The 18,810-nt window shown below is 45.1% G+C and overlaps 1 protein-coding gene across 3 annotated transcripts in view; it reads right to left on the reverse strand.

Moving 5' to 3' along the window:
* EMCN (endomucin) overlaps positions 1-18,810 on the reverse strand; it is a 243,362-nt gene that overhangs the window by 19,436 nt on the left and 205,116 nt on the right. For 2 of the 3 annotated variants that reach the window (XM_044302421.1, XM_044302425.1), the window contains exon 8: positions 1,835-1,903. In XM_044302421.1, coding sequence (XP_044158356.1) covers positions 1,835-1,903 — 69 coding nt within the window. The remainder of the gene's footprint in view (positions 1-1,834; positions 1,904-18,810) is intronic. The other variant, XR_006390945.1, reaches the window with a different exon arrangement.

Below are 18,810 nucleotides of genomic sequence, written 5' to 3' on the forward strand. Positions count from 1 at the left end.
CGCTCTAGCTCTGTGACGTCAGCCAGCAAGGAGGAGATTCGGAGGACGCGGGGTGGTGCTGGGCTCCTTTCCGCTTGACTCATCTCCGGCTACAGGACTCATATCAGGTCATTTGCATATCAATCAAAAGTTTTTTTTAACACAATAAAAGCGCAGAGAGCTATGGGACCTGGGTACTGCAGATGTGCTAGCGGCCATCTAGCAGCCCATGTCCCCAGCTCTATGTGCAAAATCATGGTGACAGGTTTCCTTTAACGTGAGAACTTGAGAGATAAATGTGAGGAGCTTCACTTTGAACTAGGGATAGACCGATATTGATTTTTTTTGAGCCGATACCGATAACCTGTGAACTTTCAGGCCGATTTAAAAAAAAAGAAAATTTACATTTCTGTTACGGCGTTCACCACATAGGAGATTAAAAAATATATATTTTAAAGTTTGGACTTTTCGGACGAGACGATATGTGATATGTTTATTTATTTATTGTTTATATATTTGATATGTAAAATTGGGAAAGGGGGTGATTTATACCTAATATTTTGGTGTGTTTTTTTTATTTATTTATTTATGCTATTTATTTATTTTATTTATACAACCTAGGATCTTTTAATCCCTTGTCCTATTCACCCTAATAGAGCTCTATTAGGGTGAATAGGACTTCACACTCTCCCTGTTGCCGTGTGCATAGTACACACAGCAGCAGGGAGCTTACCATGGCAACCAGGGCTTCAGCAGCGTCCTGGCTGCCATGGTAACCGATCGTAGCCCCAGGATTACACTGCTGGGGCTCCGATCAGAAGCTGCCACTGCCACCAATAAAGAGGAGAGGAGGGGACCCTGTGGCCACTGCCACCAATGATTTTAATACTGGGGGGTTGGGGGGCTCACTGCGCCACCAATGTTTATTAATACTGGGGGGTGGGGGGGGGAGCACTGCGCCACCAATGTTTTTAATACTAGGGAGGGTGCACTGCGCCACCAAAGATAATTAACGTTTAATCCAGGAGGCGGGTGTGTCGGCGCAGAATCACATAGCCGGCACCCTGCACCTGAGGGGTTAACTGACGATGATCGCAGCTTCCTGTAATATAGTACGGGCACCGCCTCCTGTATTTGTATTACATGTTAATTATCATTGGTGGCGCAGTGCGCCCGTTCCTCCTCCTCCCGTCTCTCCTTATTGGCAGCATGGCACAGGGGGAGGGAGATAGTGACTCCTTCTACCCTGTGCTGCTGACAGCAGCACGCTCATGTTCTGTGATGGACGCATTATTGGCGTTATCGGCAAGGTTAGATGCCAATACCGATAACTTTGAAAATCATGAATATAGGCCGATAATATCAGTAACTCCAATAATCGGTCGATCCCTACTTTGAACACTGTCAAAGCACGGGTTACAACGTACACAATTCAGTTTCTAGTTGAAAAAGATTTGTTACTGACATAGGTGCAACCTGAAACTCTTGTCCCCAAACCAAAATCTGCAGCAGCCCCCTTGCCTACTATGTGTCTGGGGGATGCTGTCTTAGAGGGAATCCAGGTCTTTGGGCTTTACGGTAGTGGTGGGGGTGTGTGTTGGTGGTAGTTGGGAAAAACTGCTCCCTATATGGTGACTGGCCACCTGGACCAACTCCAGCACTTCTGAGCTTGACATAGATGACCATATGGTTCTATTCTAAATTCTGGTAGTTGTGGTTATAACACAAACAGTAAAATTCAGTCATATTACAACCTTGTTAAACCAACTGTACAATAGAAAGAAAGCAGTTGTATGGTAGACATCGGACAATACGCACATATGGATGGAATGATTTTATGGGTGGGAAAACTTACCTTTTTTGGTTTTGGATGGTGTTGCTGGTGCTTCACCTCCTCCATCTTTTCCATAGTTTTGCCTTATACCTTAATAAAATAAAAAGTGAAAAAATTTAAAATTCTGAAATCATTTATATTGACTATAAATCAGAATAAATTTATGATTGTTGATTGAAAAATATACAGTATCCTAATAATTATCTATAATTCAGCCCTGACTCACAACCCACATATGTACACTGTATGTAGTTAGTGAATACACTTACTATGTATACAGTATATACACCCATTTACTACTTACATTTACATACAAGCCACATACTGTATGGGCACACATACATAATAACATACTGATATCCACATTACTCTTTTGTATACACATGAACATGCACTTACTAGAAACTTTAACATTCTGAAGAATAGCAGAACATCTCCCAGTTCATGTTCTTTGGACCCACAGTAGTATCCTGCTGCGTACTCAAGTCCAAAATGATTATATAAAAATAACAACATTCTTAACACAAAAAAATCTAAGAAATGCTAGGTGCAGCAAGAATAAAAAAATGTGTCCGATTTTGTCAGTTCACATATATTACTTATTGCATTGAACCAGCACTCCAGACACAGTGTTAGCTTCCTGCCTTTCACACAAAAAACTGTCAATCCTTAAGATTTCACCCAAGATAGGCACCTTGGGGCAGATTTATAAAAAAAATATAAACGGGTGTAAAGGAAAACAGGTTTAGTTGCTCATAGCAACCAGATTACATATTTCATTTTTTCTTAAGTCTCTGAAATCGGCAACTGCTATCGGCAACTAGGTCAGTTTTCTTTTACATCTGTATTGATAAATCTCTCCCTTTATCATTAAGGTAGCAGAGTTGGACTGTCAGCTATTCATTGATGTCTACACAGTTCTGATCTCCGCTGTTCAATAGAGCAATAAAAAAGACATAGGGGAATATATCAAGATCAGTGCTTACTGTGCTGGTCTTGATATCCCCTGCACTGTTGGAGGATGCACCACATTTATGACAAGGAGCATGCCTCGTAATAAATTAGGGGCATCCTCCTGCAGTCTGTGCACCTAGACAGAAATCAATGACAGCTCAGAACTACTGAACTTTTCTAACTTCATTTGCAACAGAAAACTGGCATCAATTAAAATACATTTGTCAGTTCACCTGGCCATGCCCCATCTTTCACTTGTTACACCCCCTTTTTTGAAAGTCGTAAGGGAAGTGTAAAATCAGAGAGATGTTAAAAAATCACAAACACATTGTTTGCAACTTTTTAACGCCACTTTTCAGGTGCAAGCGAGATGAAGTCTTGCCCATAGTGCAATAACGCTAGTTGGCATCAACCATCTTCTTCCATGCCCCAGAATAAGGCGGATCATGGGAAAACTTGAGTTGGCGTTCCTTACATGTATCTCCCCCAACTGACGCCTTGACTCCCACACTTTCCAGAAGTCTCTCACCTCTTTCTCTCAGGAATTTCATTGGCAGCACAGAGTTCTTGTAATGTGTCAATGCCAAATACTCTACCTGCCCTAAACAGCTCCCTATGGAGTCAGCTATATACTACTCTTCCTTCTACCTGCACTTTATAGCTATAATTTCACTGGTTTCTCCTTCAATATCTAGCTGCAACAGCAAATACAGGCGCATCTCAATTAATTTGAATATCATTTAAAAGTTAAAGGCTATGTACATCTTCTGAGGCAATTTTTTTATGATTGCATTTTACTCATTTTGGGCTAAAAATCTTTTTTTAAATTGGTCTTTATTTTAAAAAAAATTATTGAGACGTTCTGTCACAAAGAGTTAATTGTTTTTCTAGCTTTGTGACTTGTAGGTTCACTTTCACTTTATGCCAACAAACCTTATTTCTAAATTACTAAGAGGTCATAAATAGAGATGAGCGAACTTCTGTTTTAAGTTCGGCGTCTAAAGTTCGGCTTCCGGTTAGCGGAGAATCCCGATCTGGATCCGGATATGGATTCCGACTTCCGTTGTGGTCCGTGGTAGCGGAATCAATAATCGGCCATTATTGATTCCGCTACCACGGACCACAACGGAAGTCGGAATCCATATCCGGATCCAGATCGGGATTCTCCGCTAACCGGAAGCCGAACTTTAGACGCCGAACTTAAAACAGAGGTTCGCTCATCTCTAGTCATAAATACTTATTTAAGCCACATTCTTATCAGTAAGATAAGAACTGAGCTATAATGAGTGTTATAATGGCAGAGAGCAGAGATAAGGAGCCCATCAGGTGAGCTGGCTGATGGAAAAGAGAGAAAATTCAGAGGCTGCTACTAGAGCATCTCAGCTATGTACATACAAAGGGCTCCATATTTTTAATAAAGACAAATTTTAAAAAATATTTTAAGCTCAAAATAAGTACAATGCACTAATAAAAAAAAATTGCCCCCAAAGGTGTAAAAAGGCTTTAATTTATTTTAGTAATTTAATTTAGAAAGTGATCTACATAGATTCATTACACACAGAGTGACCAATTTCATGTGTTTATTTATTTTAATGTTGATTATTATGACTTACAGATCAATTAAAAAATATATTTTTATTACAAAAATGTTAGCCTACTGAAAAGTAAATACAGTATAGGTATATTTGGTCGGGTCTACTTTTGCATGAATTACTGGCATGGCATGCAGGCAATCATCCTGTGGAACCGCTGAGGTGTTATGAGAGCCCAGGTTACTTTGATAACGGCATTCAGCTCATCTGCATTTTTAAGTCTGGTGTCTCTCATGTTCCCCTTAACAATATCCCATAGATTCTCTACCCATTTAAGTCAGGCATGTTGATGGTCAATCTAGCACAGTGATACTGTGGTTATTAAACCAGGTATTTGTACTTTTGGTGGTGTGAGCAGGAACCAAGTCCTGCTGGAAAATGAAATAAGCATCTCCATAAAGCTTATCAGCAGAGGGAAGCAAGGAGTGCTCTAAGATTTCTGGATAGACGGCTGTGCTGACTTTGGACCAACACCAGCAGATGACATGGCTCCCCAAACCATCACTGGCCATGGAAACTTCACACTGGACCTCAAGCAACTTGGAATGTGTGCCTATCCACTCTTTCTCCAGACTCTGGGACCTTGATTTTCAAATGAAATGAAAAATGTACTTTCATCTGAAAACAGGACTTTGAACCTCTGAGCAACAGTCCAGTCCTTTTTCTCCTTAGACCAGGTAAGATGTTTCAGATGTTGTCTCTGGGTCCTGAGTGCTTGAGACAAGGAATGTGACAGTTGTAGCCCATGTCCTGGGCAGTGTCTGTGTGTGGTGGCTCTTGAAGCACTGACTCCAGCTGTATCAACCACAAAAGATACGACGGCAGCATCTCCAATCCAATAAGGCTTTTCACACACGGTGCATAAGACAGTACACACGGTCCGGTTACAGCAACATTTGGGCTACATAGTAGCCTTTATCAAGTTAACAAAGAAGTGTTCAATAGGGCTATATAAAACACACAAAATCGCTCCTCCCATCCCCCATCTACCAATAAAATGCCTAATTACAAATAGATAAAAGCTGCGTACAAAAAAGTTCACCTTTACCATCTGCGCAATACTTCAGTGTCATTATACATAGACAATCTGTGCACACATATTTTACCTTAAAAGGTGGATGCAGCTGGACACCTCATCGCATTTGTATAGAAGTCCGCTTGGCGTTCTATAAGTTCTATTGCGCATACTCATCGCCTCTATAGACTATACTGCGCATGGTCCACGCTCAATGTGAATCGTCATCATTCTGACCAATCCTGTGTAGGGACCAATGTCACGTGTCCTCCGACACTGTGATGCAACTGCACCATGTGACCCTGCGCCGGTCACATGTCCATCCATGTGATCCCGCTTCGATCACATGTCCACACATACGCCGATCACGTGATACCACCAAAGGTCCTGGCGCAACAGCCTTGCCAGAGAACCAAACCTAGCAGCATCACGTGATCCCACGCTGTTCACGTGGATATATTGGCCCCACCCACATAATCACTCACAATTTATTTGATATATGTGCGTCTATTCTTAACTTCAAGTACTCATAGTTCCACAGAAATAGTTTCCACTAGCAGATTGTCCCATCTATAAACTAGTACATTTTTACTCAAAAATATACTTATATATTGCGATAACATAAGAGGTTCCAGGTGCATCCAGACCATAACCTATAAAACACTAAAAAAATGATATCAGAAAATAGACAAGACATATTAAAAACAACTTCAAAACACAGACCTAACCTCACTCAATGATAGATATACCTCAATTATCTGATGCTACTTACATTAAACTCCAAATTTAATCCATATGGTTGTAATGCTTTCAGAGTAAATATCCACTTCAGTTCTTTTTTCCTAAGTGTTGTCTCCCTATCTCCACCCCTTCGTAACATTCCTACTGAGTCAATTACCCGAAATCTAATTTGATTGATTAAAGGACCCATCTCTACAAAGTGTTTTGCCACCGGTTTATCCATCTTTTTCTTCCTAATAGTGCTTTTGTGTTTGTTAATTCTCTCTCTGATTTCCATGGTGGTCTCACCAATGTAGATCATGCTACACGGGCACTGGATCATATACACCACGTATTTAGATCTGCAGGTGTAATACACATTTATCTTAAAAACTTGTCCAGTGTAGGGATGTCCAAAGGTATTCCCTTTGATCATGTTGCCACAATTGCAGCAACCTAAACATGGAAAGTTGCCTAACCTACGTGGAGCCAGATATCGTTGGCTTTCTCCTTTTGTACTTCCTATGTCTGATTTCACCAAATTATCCCTTAGATTCGGTTGTCTCTTATATGCCATTAAGTGTTATGTCTGAAATTCCTTCACTTGGGGTAAACCCCTCTGCAAAATATGCCACTCCTTCTTTATTATCGTCGCTCTAGGGCCACTGTAAGTGCCATATGTGGACACAAAAGGGATCCTATCTGTGTCCCTGTTTTCTGGGGTACTTATTAGAGTGGTTTCCCTTTTTGTATGGATCGCCCTTTCGCGTGTTCTGTGTAATAATGTCTGTGGATAACCCCTGGCCTTAAATTTTTTGCACATCTCATCAATTCTCAAGTTCAATTGTTGTTCATCGGATACTATCCTCCTCACCCGGAGTAATTGACTCCAGGGGAGTGACTCTATCATTCGTTTTGGGTGGCAACTATCAAATCTAAGTAAATTGTTTCTATCAGTAGCTTTTTGGTATAGATCAGTCCCAATTTGGTCATCTTTAATATACACCAACACATCCAAAAACTGCAACTGCTCACATGACACCACTTTAGTAAATTGCAACCTAGGTATCCCTGTATTCAAATGTTTATGGAACCTCTCCAGTTACTCAAAAGTATTGCACCAAATCAGAAAGACATCGTCGATATAGCGCCACCAGCACAGGGCACTCTACTTAAATGTTGACTGTTACACTAGCCTGTCCTCCACCTCCGCCATGAAGATGTTAGCGTAGGTAGGGGCCACATTGGACCCCATGGCCATATCCCACTTCTGTTGATGGGAGTCCCCAAAGAGGAAATAATTCCTCCTGAGGACCACCCCTAAGAGCTGGAGGACAAACCGTGCACTAGTCAGAGAGAACCCTGCGCCGGATAGCGCCCCCTCGACGGCCTCCAAACCCAGATCATGTTCGATAGATGTGTAAAGTGAGACCACATCAAAACTTACAAAGTAGAAATATTCCGGTAGCTCAACCTGTCTTAATAATGATAAAAAAAATTGCTGGTATCCCTAACAATATTTGTTCATATAACATATCTAGGAAAGAGAGGATGGCTTTAACAACATTTGAACAAAATGAGCAGATAATGGTGGAACCCGCCGATAAGGGTGGAGCGGTAGTCGTGATAGATAAATGCAAGTATATGGGTGAAATACACAGACCGTTGGCTGATTTGGATGTATATGAGGTGCTGACATGTGATGCAAAATGTGATATTGCGATGTGCATAGGAGACATTATTGATGAGGCCCTTAAGGCTGGAATTATTGATCAGGAATTGGGTGACTATCTGAGGGTAGAGTTCCCCATTACCCCATTACTATATGCACTTCCCAAGATTCACAAGAATTTGAGTGACCCCTCCGGGCAGACCTATAATGTCGGGGAGGGGCTCAATATTCAACACCATAGCCATCTTCCTTGACAGACTGCTGCGCAACTTTGCTACAAATGCACCATCTTTCTGTAAGGCCAGGGGTTATCCACAGACATTATTACACAGAACACGCTAAAGGGCGATCCATACAAAAAGGGAAACCACTCTAATAAGTACACCAGAAAACAGGGACACAGATAGGATCCCATTTGTGTCCACATATGGCACTTACAGTGGCCCTAGAGCGAGGATAATAAAGGAGTGGCATATTTTGCAGAGGGGTTTACCCCAAGTGAAGAAATTTCAGATACAACACTTAATGGCATATAAGAGACAACCGAATCTAAGGGATAATTTGGTGAAATCGGACATAGGAAGTACAAAAGGAGAAAGCCAACGATATCTGGCTCCACGTAGGTTAGGCAACTTTCCATGTTTAGGTTGCTGCAATTGCGGACACGTGATCAAAGGGAATACCTTTGGACATCCCTACACTGGCCAGGTTTTTAAGATAAATGTGTATTACACCTGCAGATCTAAATACGTGGTGTATATGATCCAGTGCCCGTGTAGCATGATCTACATTGGTGAGACCACCATGGAAATCAGAGAGAGAATTAACAAACACAAAAGCACTATTAGGAAGAAAAAGATGGATAAACCGGTGGCAAAACACTTTGCAGAGATGGGTCATTCAATCTCAATTTCTAAATTACTAAGAGGTCATAAACACTTATTTAAGCCACATTCTTATCAGTAAGATAAGAACTGAGCTATAATGAGTGTTATAATGGCAGACAGCAGAGATAAGGAGCCCATCAGGTGAGCTGGCTGATGGAAAAGAGAGAAAATTCATAGGCTGCTACTAGAGCATCTCAGCTATGTACATATAAAGGGCTCCATATTTTTAATAAAGACAAATTTAAAAAAATATTTTTAGCTCAAAATAAGTACAATGCACTAATAAAAAAAAATTGCCCCCAAAGGAGTAAAAAGTAGAGTTGAGCGAACACCTGGATGTTCGGGTTCGAGAAGTTCGGCCGAACTTCCCGGAAATGTTCGGGTTCGGAATCCGAACCCGATCCGAACTTCGTCCCGAACCCCATTGAAGTCAATGGGGACCCGAACTTTTCGGTACTAAAAAGGCTGTAAAACAGCCCAGGAAAGGGCTAGAGGGCTGCAAAAGGCAGCAACATGTAGGTAAATCCCCTGCAAACAAATGTGGATAGGGAAATTAATTAAAATAAAAATTAAATAAATAAAAATTAACCAAAATCAATTGGAGAGAGGTCCCATAGCAGAGAATCTGGCTTCACGTCACCCACCACTAGAACAGTCCATTCTCAGATATTTAGGCCCCGGCACCCAGGCAGAGGAGAGAGGTCCCGTAACAGAGAATCTGTCTTCATGTCAGCAGAGAATCAGTCTGCATGTCATAGCAGAGAATCAGGCTTCACGTCAGCCACCACTGCAACAGTCCATTGTCATAAATTTAGGCCAAGCACCCAGGCAGAGGAGAGAGGTCCCGTAACAGACAATCTGGCTTCATGTCAGCAGAGAATCAGTCTTCATATCATAGCAGAGAATCAGGCTTCACGTCAGCCACCAATGCAACAGTCCATTGTCAGATATTTAGGCCCAGCACCCAGGCAGAGGAGAGAGGTCCCGTAACAGACAATCAGGCTTCACGTCAGCCACCAGTGCAACAGTCCATTGGCATATATTTAGGCCCAGCACCCAGGCAGAGGAGAGAGGTCCCGTAACAGAGAATCTGGCTTCATGTCAGCAGAGAATCAGTCTGCATGTCATAGCAGAGAATCAGGCTTCACGTCAGCCACCAATGCAACAGTCCATTGTCAGATATTTAGGCCCAGCACCCAGGCAGAGGAGAGAGGTCCCGTAACAGAGAATCTGGGTTCATGTCAGCAGAGAATCAGTCTGCATGTCATAGCAGAGAATCAGGCTTCACGTCAGCCACCACTGCAACAGTCCATTTTCATAAATTTAGGCCAAGCACCCAGGCAGAGGAGAGAGGTCCCGTAACAGACAATCTGGCTTCATGTCAGCAGAGAATCAGTCTTCATATCATAGCAGAGAATCAGGCTTCACGTCACCCACCACTGTAAGAGTCCATTTTCCTAAATTTAGGCCCAGCACCCAGGCAGAGGAGAGAGGTCCCGTAACAGACAATCTGGCTTCATGTCAGCAGAGAATCAGTCTTCATATCATAGCAGAGAATCAGTCTTCACGTCAGCCACCAATGCAACAGTCCATTGTCAGATATTTAGGCCCAGCACCCAGGCAGAGGAGAGAGGTCCCGTAACAGACAATCAGGCTTCACGTCAGCCACCAGTGCAACAGTCCATTGGCATATATTTAGGCCCAGCACCCAGGCAGAGGAGAGAGGTCCCGTAACAGAGAATCTGGCTTCATGTCAGCAGAGAATCAGTCTGCATGTCATAGCAGAGAATCAGGCTTCACGTCAGCCACCAATGCAACAGTCCATTTTCATAAATTTAGGCCAAGCACCCAGGCAGAGGAGAGAGGTCCCGTAACAGACAATCTGGCTTCATGTCAGCAGAGAATCAGTCTTCATATCATAGCAGAGAATCAGGCTTCACGTCACCCACCACTGTAAGAGTCCATTTTCATAAATTTAGGCCCAGCACCCAGGCAGAGGAGAGAGGTCCCGTAACAGAGAATCTGGCTTCATGTCAGCAGAGAATTAGTCTGCATGTCATAGCAGAGAATCAGGCTTCACGTCACCCAACATTGGTACAGTCCATTGGCATATATTTAGGCCCCGGCACCCAGACAGAGGAGAGGTTCATTCAAATTTGGGTAGCCTCGCAATATAATGGTAAAATGAAAATAAAAATAGGATTGAATGAGGAAGTGTCCTGGAGTACAATAATATATGGTTAAGGGGAGGTAGTTAATGTCTAATCTGGACAAGGGACGGACAGGTCCTGTGGGATCCATGCCTGGTTCATTTTTATGAACGTCAGCTTGTCCACATTGGCTGTAGACAGGCGGCTGCGTTTGTCTGTAATGACACCCCCTGCCGTGCTGAATACACGTTCAGACAAAACGCTGGCCGCCGGGCAGGCCAGCACCTCCAAGGCATAAAAGGCTAGCTCTGGCCACGTGGACAATTTAGAGACCCAGTAGTTGAATGGGGCCGAACCATCAGTCAGTACGTGGAGGGGTGTGCACACGTACTGTTCCACCATGTTAGTGAAATGTTGCCTCCTGCTAACACGTTGCGTATCAGGTGGTGGTGCAGTTAGCTGTGGCGTGTTGACAAAACTTTTCCACATCTCTGCCATGTTAACCCTGCCCTCAGAGGAGCTGGCCGTGACACAGCTGCCTTGGCGACCTCTTGCTCCTCCTCTGCCTTGGCCTTGGGCTTCCACTTGTTCCCCTGTGACATTTGGGAATTCTCTCAGTAGCGCGTCTACCAACGTGCGTTAGTACTCGCGCATCTTCCTATCACGCTCCAGTGCAGGAAGTAAGGTGGGCACATTGTCTTTGTAGCGTGGATCCAGCAGGGTGGCAACCCAGTAGTCCGCACACGTTAAAATGTGGGCAACTCTGCTGTCGTTGCGCAGGCACTGCAACATGTAGTCGCTCATGTGTGCCAGGCTGCCCAGGGGTAAGGACAAGCTGTCCTCTGTGGGAGGCGTATCGTCATTGTCCTGCCTTTCCCCCCAGCCACGCACCAGTGATGGACCCGAGCTGCGTTGGGTGCCACCCTGCTGTGACCATGCTTCATCCTCATCCTCCTCCACCTCCTCCTCATCCTCGTCCTCCTCGTCCTCCAGTAGTGGGCCCTGGCTGGCCACATTTGTACCTGGCCTCTGCTGTTGCCAAAAACCTCCCTCTGAGTCACTTCGAAGAGACTGGCCTGAAAGTGCTAAAAATGACCCCTCTTCCTCCTCCTCCTCCTCCTCCTCCTCCTCCTGGGCCACCTCCTCTTCCATCATCGCCCTAAGTGTTTTCTCAAGGAGACATAGAAGTGGTATTGTAACGCTGATAACGGCGTCATCGCCACTGGCCATGTTGGTGGAGTACTCGAAACAGCGCAACAGGGCACACAGGTCTAGCATGGAGGCCCAGTCATTGGTGGTGAAGTGGTGCTGTTCTGTAGTGCGACTGACCCGTGCGTGCTGCAGCTGAAACTCCACTATGGCCTGCTGCTGCTCGCACAGTCTGTCCAGCATGTGCAAGGTGGAGTTCTACCTGGTGGGCACGTCGCATATGAGGCGGTGAGTGGGAAGGCCGAAGTTACGCTGTAGCGCAGACAGGCGAGCAGCAGCAGGATGTGAACGCCGGAAGCGCGAACAGACGGCCCGCACTTTATGCAGCAGCTCTGACATGTCGGGGTAGTTGTGAATGAACTTCTGCACCACCAAATTCAGCACATGCGCCAAGCAAGGGATGTGCGTCAAACTGGCTAGTCCCAGAGCTGCAACGAGATTTCGCCCATTATCACACACCATCAGGCCGGGCTTGAGGCTCACCGGCAGCAACCACTCGTCGGTCTGTTGTTCTATACCCCGCCACAACTCCTGTGCGGTGTGGGGCCTGTCCCCCAAACATATGAGTTTCAGAATGGCCTGCTGACGTTTACCCCGGGCTGTGCTGAAGTTGGTGGTGAAGCTGTGTGGCTGACTAGATGAGCAAGTGGAAGAAGAGGAGGAGGAAGTCGAGTAGGAGGAGGTGGCAACAGGAGGCAAAGAATGTTGCCCTGTGATCCTTGGCGGCGGAAGGACGTGCGCCAAACAGCTCTCCGCCTGGGGCCCAGCTGCCACTACATTTACCCAGTGTGCAGTTAGGGAGATATAGCGTCCCTGGCCGTGCTTACTGGTCCACGTATCTGTGGTTAGGTGGACCTTGCCACAGATGGCGTTGCGCAGTGCACACTTGATTTTATCGGATACTTGGTTGTGCAGGGAAGGCACGGCTCTCTTGGAGAAGTAGTGGCGGCTGGGAACAACATACTGTGGGACAGCAAGCGACATGAGCTGTTTGAAGCTGTCTGTGTCCACCAGCCTAAATGACAGCATTTCATAGGCCAGTAGTTTAGAAATGCTGGCATTCAGGGCCAGGGATCGAGGGTGGCTAGGTGGGAATTTACGCTTTCTCTCAAATGTTTGTGAGATGGAGAGCTGAACGCTGCCGTGTGACATGGTTGTGACGGAGGTGGTGGTGGTGTTGGTGGTACATCCCCTGTTTGCTGGGCGGCAGGTGCCAACGTTCCTCCAGAGGCGGAGGAAGAGGCCGAGGCGGCAGCAGCAGAAGAGGCCGAGGCGGCAGCAGCAGAAGAGGTAGCAGGGGGAGCCTGAGTGACTTCCTTGGTTTTAAGGTGTTTACTCCACTGCAGTTCATGCTTTGCATGCAGGTGCCTGGTCATGCAGGTTGTGCTAAGGTTCAGAACGTTAATGCCTCGCTTCAGGCTCTGATGGCACAGCGTGCAAACCACTCGGGTCTTGTCGTCAGCACATTGTTTGAAGAAGTGCCATGCCAGGGAACTCCTTGAAGCTGCCTTTGGGGTGCTCGGTCCCAGATGGCGGTGGTCAGTAGCAGGCGGAGTCTCTTGGCGGCGGGTGTTCTGCTTTTGCCCACTGCTCCCTCTTTTGCTACGCTGTTGGCTCGGTCTCACCACTGCCTCTTCCTCCGAACTGTGAAAGTCAGTGGCACGACCTTCATTCCATGTGGGGTCTAGGACCTCATGGTCCCCTGCATCGTCTTCCACCCAGTCTTGATCCCTGACCTCCTGTTCAGTCTGCACACTGCAGAAAGACGCAGCAGTTGGCACCTGTGTTTCGTCATCATCAGAGACATACTGAGGTGGTATTCCCATGTCCTCATCATCAGGAAACATAAGTGGTTGTGCGTCAGTGCATTCTATGTCTTTCACCGCTGGTGAAGGGCTAGGTGGATGCCCTTGGGAAACCCTGCCAGCGGAGTCTTCAAACAGCATAAGAGACTGCTGCATAACCTGAGGCTCAGACAGTTTCCCTGGTATGCATGGGGGTGATGTGACAGACTGATGGGGTTGGTTTTCAGGCGCCATCTGTGCGCTTTCTGCAGAAGACTGGGTGGGAGATAATGTGAACGTGCTGGATCCACTGTCGGCCACCCAATTGACTAATGCCTGTACCTGCTCAGGCCTTACCATCCTTAGAACGGCATTGGGCCCCACCATATATCGCTGTAAATTCTGGCGGCTACTGGGACCTGAGGTAGTTGGTACACTAGGACGTGTGGATGTGGCAGAACGGCCACGTCCTCTCCCAGCACCAGAGGGTCCACTAACACCACCACGACCATGTCCACGTCCGCGTCCCTTACTAGATGTTTTCCTCATTGTTATCGTTCACCACAACAACAAAAATATTATTTGGCCCAATGTATTGTATTCAAATTCAGCTGAATATAAATTTGAGGCCTAGTATTTAGGCGCTGGGTGACCGGTATAGATTTACTGACAGAATTAGACTTGGAAATGCACAGTAGCGTGTGTGTGAAGTTATTCTGAATGACCCTATGTGCACCTTGAATATTATATACCCTTTTAGGGATAGATTTCAAATAGCTCTGATATAGCAGAAACCACAAAATTATGAAATTGCTAAATTGGGAATTGTATTTCAACCCAGAACAAAAAATGTGCTTTGACGGACACTAAATAACTTGCCCAGCCAGAACAGTACAGCGGTAACGACAGATTTAGCGGGATATAAATTTGAGGCCTAGTATTTAGGCGCTGGGTGACAGGTATAGGTTTACTGACAGAATTAGACTTGGAAATGCACAGTAGCGTGTGTGTGAAGTTATTCTGAATGACCCTATGTGCACCTTCAATATGATCTACCCTTTTAGGGATAGATTTCAAATACCTCTGATACAGCAGAAACCACTAAATTATGAAATTGCTAAATTGGGAATTGTATTACAACCCAGAACAAAAAATGTGCTTTGACGGACACTAAATAACTTGCCCAGCCAGAACAGTACAGCGGTAACGACAGATTTAGCGGGATATAAATTTGAGGCCTAGTATTTAGGCGCTGGGTGACCGGTATGGATTTACTGACAGAATTAGACTTGGAAATGCACAGTAGCGTGTGTGTAAAGGTTATTCTGAATGACCCTATGTGCACCTTGAATATTATATACCCTTTTAGGGATAGATTTCAAATAGCTCTGATATAGCAGAAACCACTAAATTATGAAATTGCTAAATTGGGAATTGTATTTCAACCCAGAACAAAAAATGTGCTTTGACGGACACTAAATAACTTGCCCAGCCAGAACAGTACAGCGGTAACGACAGATTTAGCGGGATATAAATTTGAGGCCTAGTATTTAGGCGCTGGGTGACCTGTATGGATTTACTGACAGAATTAGACTGGGATATGGCCAAAAAATAACCACACTATTGCTGGTTAAATGCACTTGGTGTGACAGCTTGACCAACCACACTACTGAGGGTTAAATGCACTTGGTGACAGGCGCAGCTTGCCCCTGATGTAGTATATGGCCAAAAAATGAACAGACTATTGCTGGTTAAATGCACTTGGTGTGACAGCTTGACCAACCACACTACTGAGGGTTAAATGCACTTGGTGACGGGCGCAGCTTGCCCCTGATGTAGTATATGGCCAAAAAATGAACAGACTATTGCTGGTTAAATGCACTTGGTGTGACAGCTTGACCAACCACACTACTGAGGGTTAAATGCACTTGGTGACGGGCGCAGCTTGCCCCTGATGTAGTATATGGCCAAAAAATAAACAGACTATTGCTGGTTAAATGCACTTGGTGTGACAGCTTCACCCTGATGTAGGCTTAAGCCAAAAAACAACCACACCATGGGGGGTTAAATGCACTTGGTGACAGGCGCAGCTTGCCCCTGATGTAGTATATGGCCAAAAAATAAACAGACTATTGCTGGTTAAATGCACTTGGTGTGACAGCTTCACCCTGATGTAGGCTTTAGCTAAAAAACAACCACACCATTGAGGGTTAAATGCACTTGGTGACAGGCGCAGCTTGCCCCTGATGTATTATATGGCCAAAAAATAAACAGACTATTGCTGGTTAAATGCACTTGGTGTGACAGCTTCACCCTGATGTAGGCTTTATCCAAAAAACAACCACACCATTGAGGGTTAAATGCACTTGGTGACAGGCGCAGCTTGCCCCTGATGTAGTATATGGCCAAAAAATAAACAGACTATTGCTGGTTAAATGCACTTGGTGTGACAGCTTCACCCTGATGTAGGCTTTAGCCAAAAAACAACCAGACCATTGAGGGTTAAATGCACTTGGTCGCAGCTTGTGCTGGCGCACCACAAGACACAAAATGGCCGCCGATCACCCCAGAAAAAAGTGACTGACAAACGGTCTGGGCAGCCTAAAAACAGTGAGCAATTGAGTATCAGCAGCTCAATGATGCACAGCTGCAGATCGATCAATAATCAAGTCCTTTGGAGGAGTTAATCTGCCTAATCTCGCCCTACTGTCGCAGCCGCAACCTCTCCCTACGCTAATCAGAGCAGAGTGACGGGCGGCGCTATGTGACTCCAGCTTAAATAGAGGCTGGGTCACATGGTGCTCTGGCCAATCACAGCCATGCCAATAGTAGGCAAGTAGTATGACGCTTGTTGATTGGCTGCTTTGCAGCCTTTCAAAAAGCGCCAAGAAAGCGTCAAAAAGCGCCAAGAAAGCGACGAACACCGAACCCGGACTTTTCCGAAAATGTCCGGGTTCAGGTCCGTGTCACGGACACCCCAAAATTCGGTGCGAACCCGAACTATACAGTTCGAGTTCGCTCATCCCTAGTAAAAAGGCTTTAATTTATTTTAGTAATTTAATTTAGAAAGTGAATTATATAGATTCATTACACACAGAGTGACCAATTTCATGTGTTTATTTATTTTAATGTTGATTATTATGACTTACAGACCAATTAAAAAAAATATTTTTAATACAGAAATGTTAGCCTACTGAAAAGTAAATACAGTATAGGCATTCAATATTTGGCCGGGTCTACTTTTGCATGAATTAGGCTACTTTCACACTAGCGTTCGTCGGTCCGCTCGTGAGCTCCGTTTGAAGGGGCTCACGAGCGGACCCGAACGCAGCCGTCCAGCCCTGATGCAGTCTGAATGGAGCGGATCCGCTCAGACTGCATCAGTCTGGCGGCGTTCAGCCTCCGCTCCGCTCGCCTCCGCACGGACAGGCGGACAGCTGAACGCTGCTTGCAGCGTTCGGGTGTCCGCCTGGCCGTGCGGAGGCGTGCGGATCCGTCCAGACTTACAATGTAAGTCAATGGGGACGGATCCGTTTGAAGATGCCACAATTTGGCTCAATCTTCAGGCGGATCCGTCCCCCATTGACTCTACATTGAAAGTCTGGACGGATCCGTACGAGGCTATTTTCACACTTAGCTGTTATATGCTAAAATAATGCAGACGGATCCGTTCTGAACGGAGCCTCCGTCTGCATTATTATGATCGGATCCGTTCAGAACGGATCCGATCGAACGCTAGTGTGAAAGTAGCCTAACTGGCATGGCATGCAGGCAATCATCCTGTGGAACCGCTGAGGTGTTATGAGAGCCCAGGTTGCCTTGATAACGGCATTCAGCTCATCTGCATTTTTCAGTCTGGTGTCTCTCATGTTCCCCTTAACAATATCCCATAGATTCTCTACCCATTTAAGTCAGGCATGTTGATGGTCAATCCAGCACAGTGATACCGTGGTTATTAAACCAGGTATTTGTACTTTTGGTGGTGTGAGCAGGTACCAAGTCCTGCTGGAAAATGAAATAAGCATCTCCATAAAGCTTATCAGCAGAGGGAAGCAAGGAGTGCTCTAAGATTTCTGGATAGACGGCTGTGCTGACTTTGGACCAACACCAGCAGATGACATGGCTCCCCAAACCATCACTGGCCATGGAAACTTCACATTGGACCTCAAGCAACTTTAAATGTGTGCCTCTCCACTCTTTCTCCAAACTCTGGGACCTTGATTTTTTAAATGAAATGAAAAATGTACTTTCATCTGAAAACAGGACTTTGAACCTCTGAGCAACAGTCCAGTCCTTTTTCTCCTTAGACCAGGTAAGATGTTTCAGATGTTGTCTCTGGGTCCTGAGTGCTTGAGACAAGGAATGTGACCGTTGTAGCCCATGTCCTGGGCAGTGTCTGTGTGTGGTGGCTCTTGAAGCACTGACTCCAGCTGTATCAACCACAAAAGATATGACGGCAGCATCTCCAATCCAATAAGGCTTTTCACACACGGTGCATAAGACAGTACACACGGTCCGGTTACAGCAACATTTGGGCTACATAGTAGCCTTTATCAAGCTAACAAAGAAGTGTTCAATAGGGTTATATAAAACACACAAAATCGCTCCTCCCATCCCCCATCTACCAATAAAATGCCTAATTACAAATAGATAAAAGCTGTGTACAAAAAAGTTCACCTTTACCATCTGCGCAATACTTCAGTGGTGTATATGATCCAGTGCCCGTGTAGCATGATCTACATTGGTGAGACCACCATGGAAATCAGAGAGAGAATTAACAAACACAAAAGCACTATTAGGAAGAAAAAGATGGATAAACCGGTGGCAAAACACTTTGTAGAGATGGGCCATTCAACAATCAACTTAGATTTCAGGTAATTGACTCAGTAGGAATGTTACGAAGGGGTGGAGATTCTGAGACAACACATATTTACTCTGAAAGCATTACAACCATATGGATAAATTTGGAGTTTAATGTAAGTAGCATCAGATAATTGAGGTATATCTATCATTA

Source organism: Bufo gargarizans, chromosome 1 (genome assembly GCF_014858855.1).
Source record: "Bufo gargarizans isolate SCDJY-AF-19 chromosome 1, ASM1485885v1, whole genome shotgun sequence".
NCBI classification, from domain to species: Eukaryota; Metazoa; Chordata; class Amphibia; order Anura; family Bufonidae; genus Bufo; species Bufo gargarizans.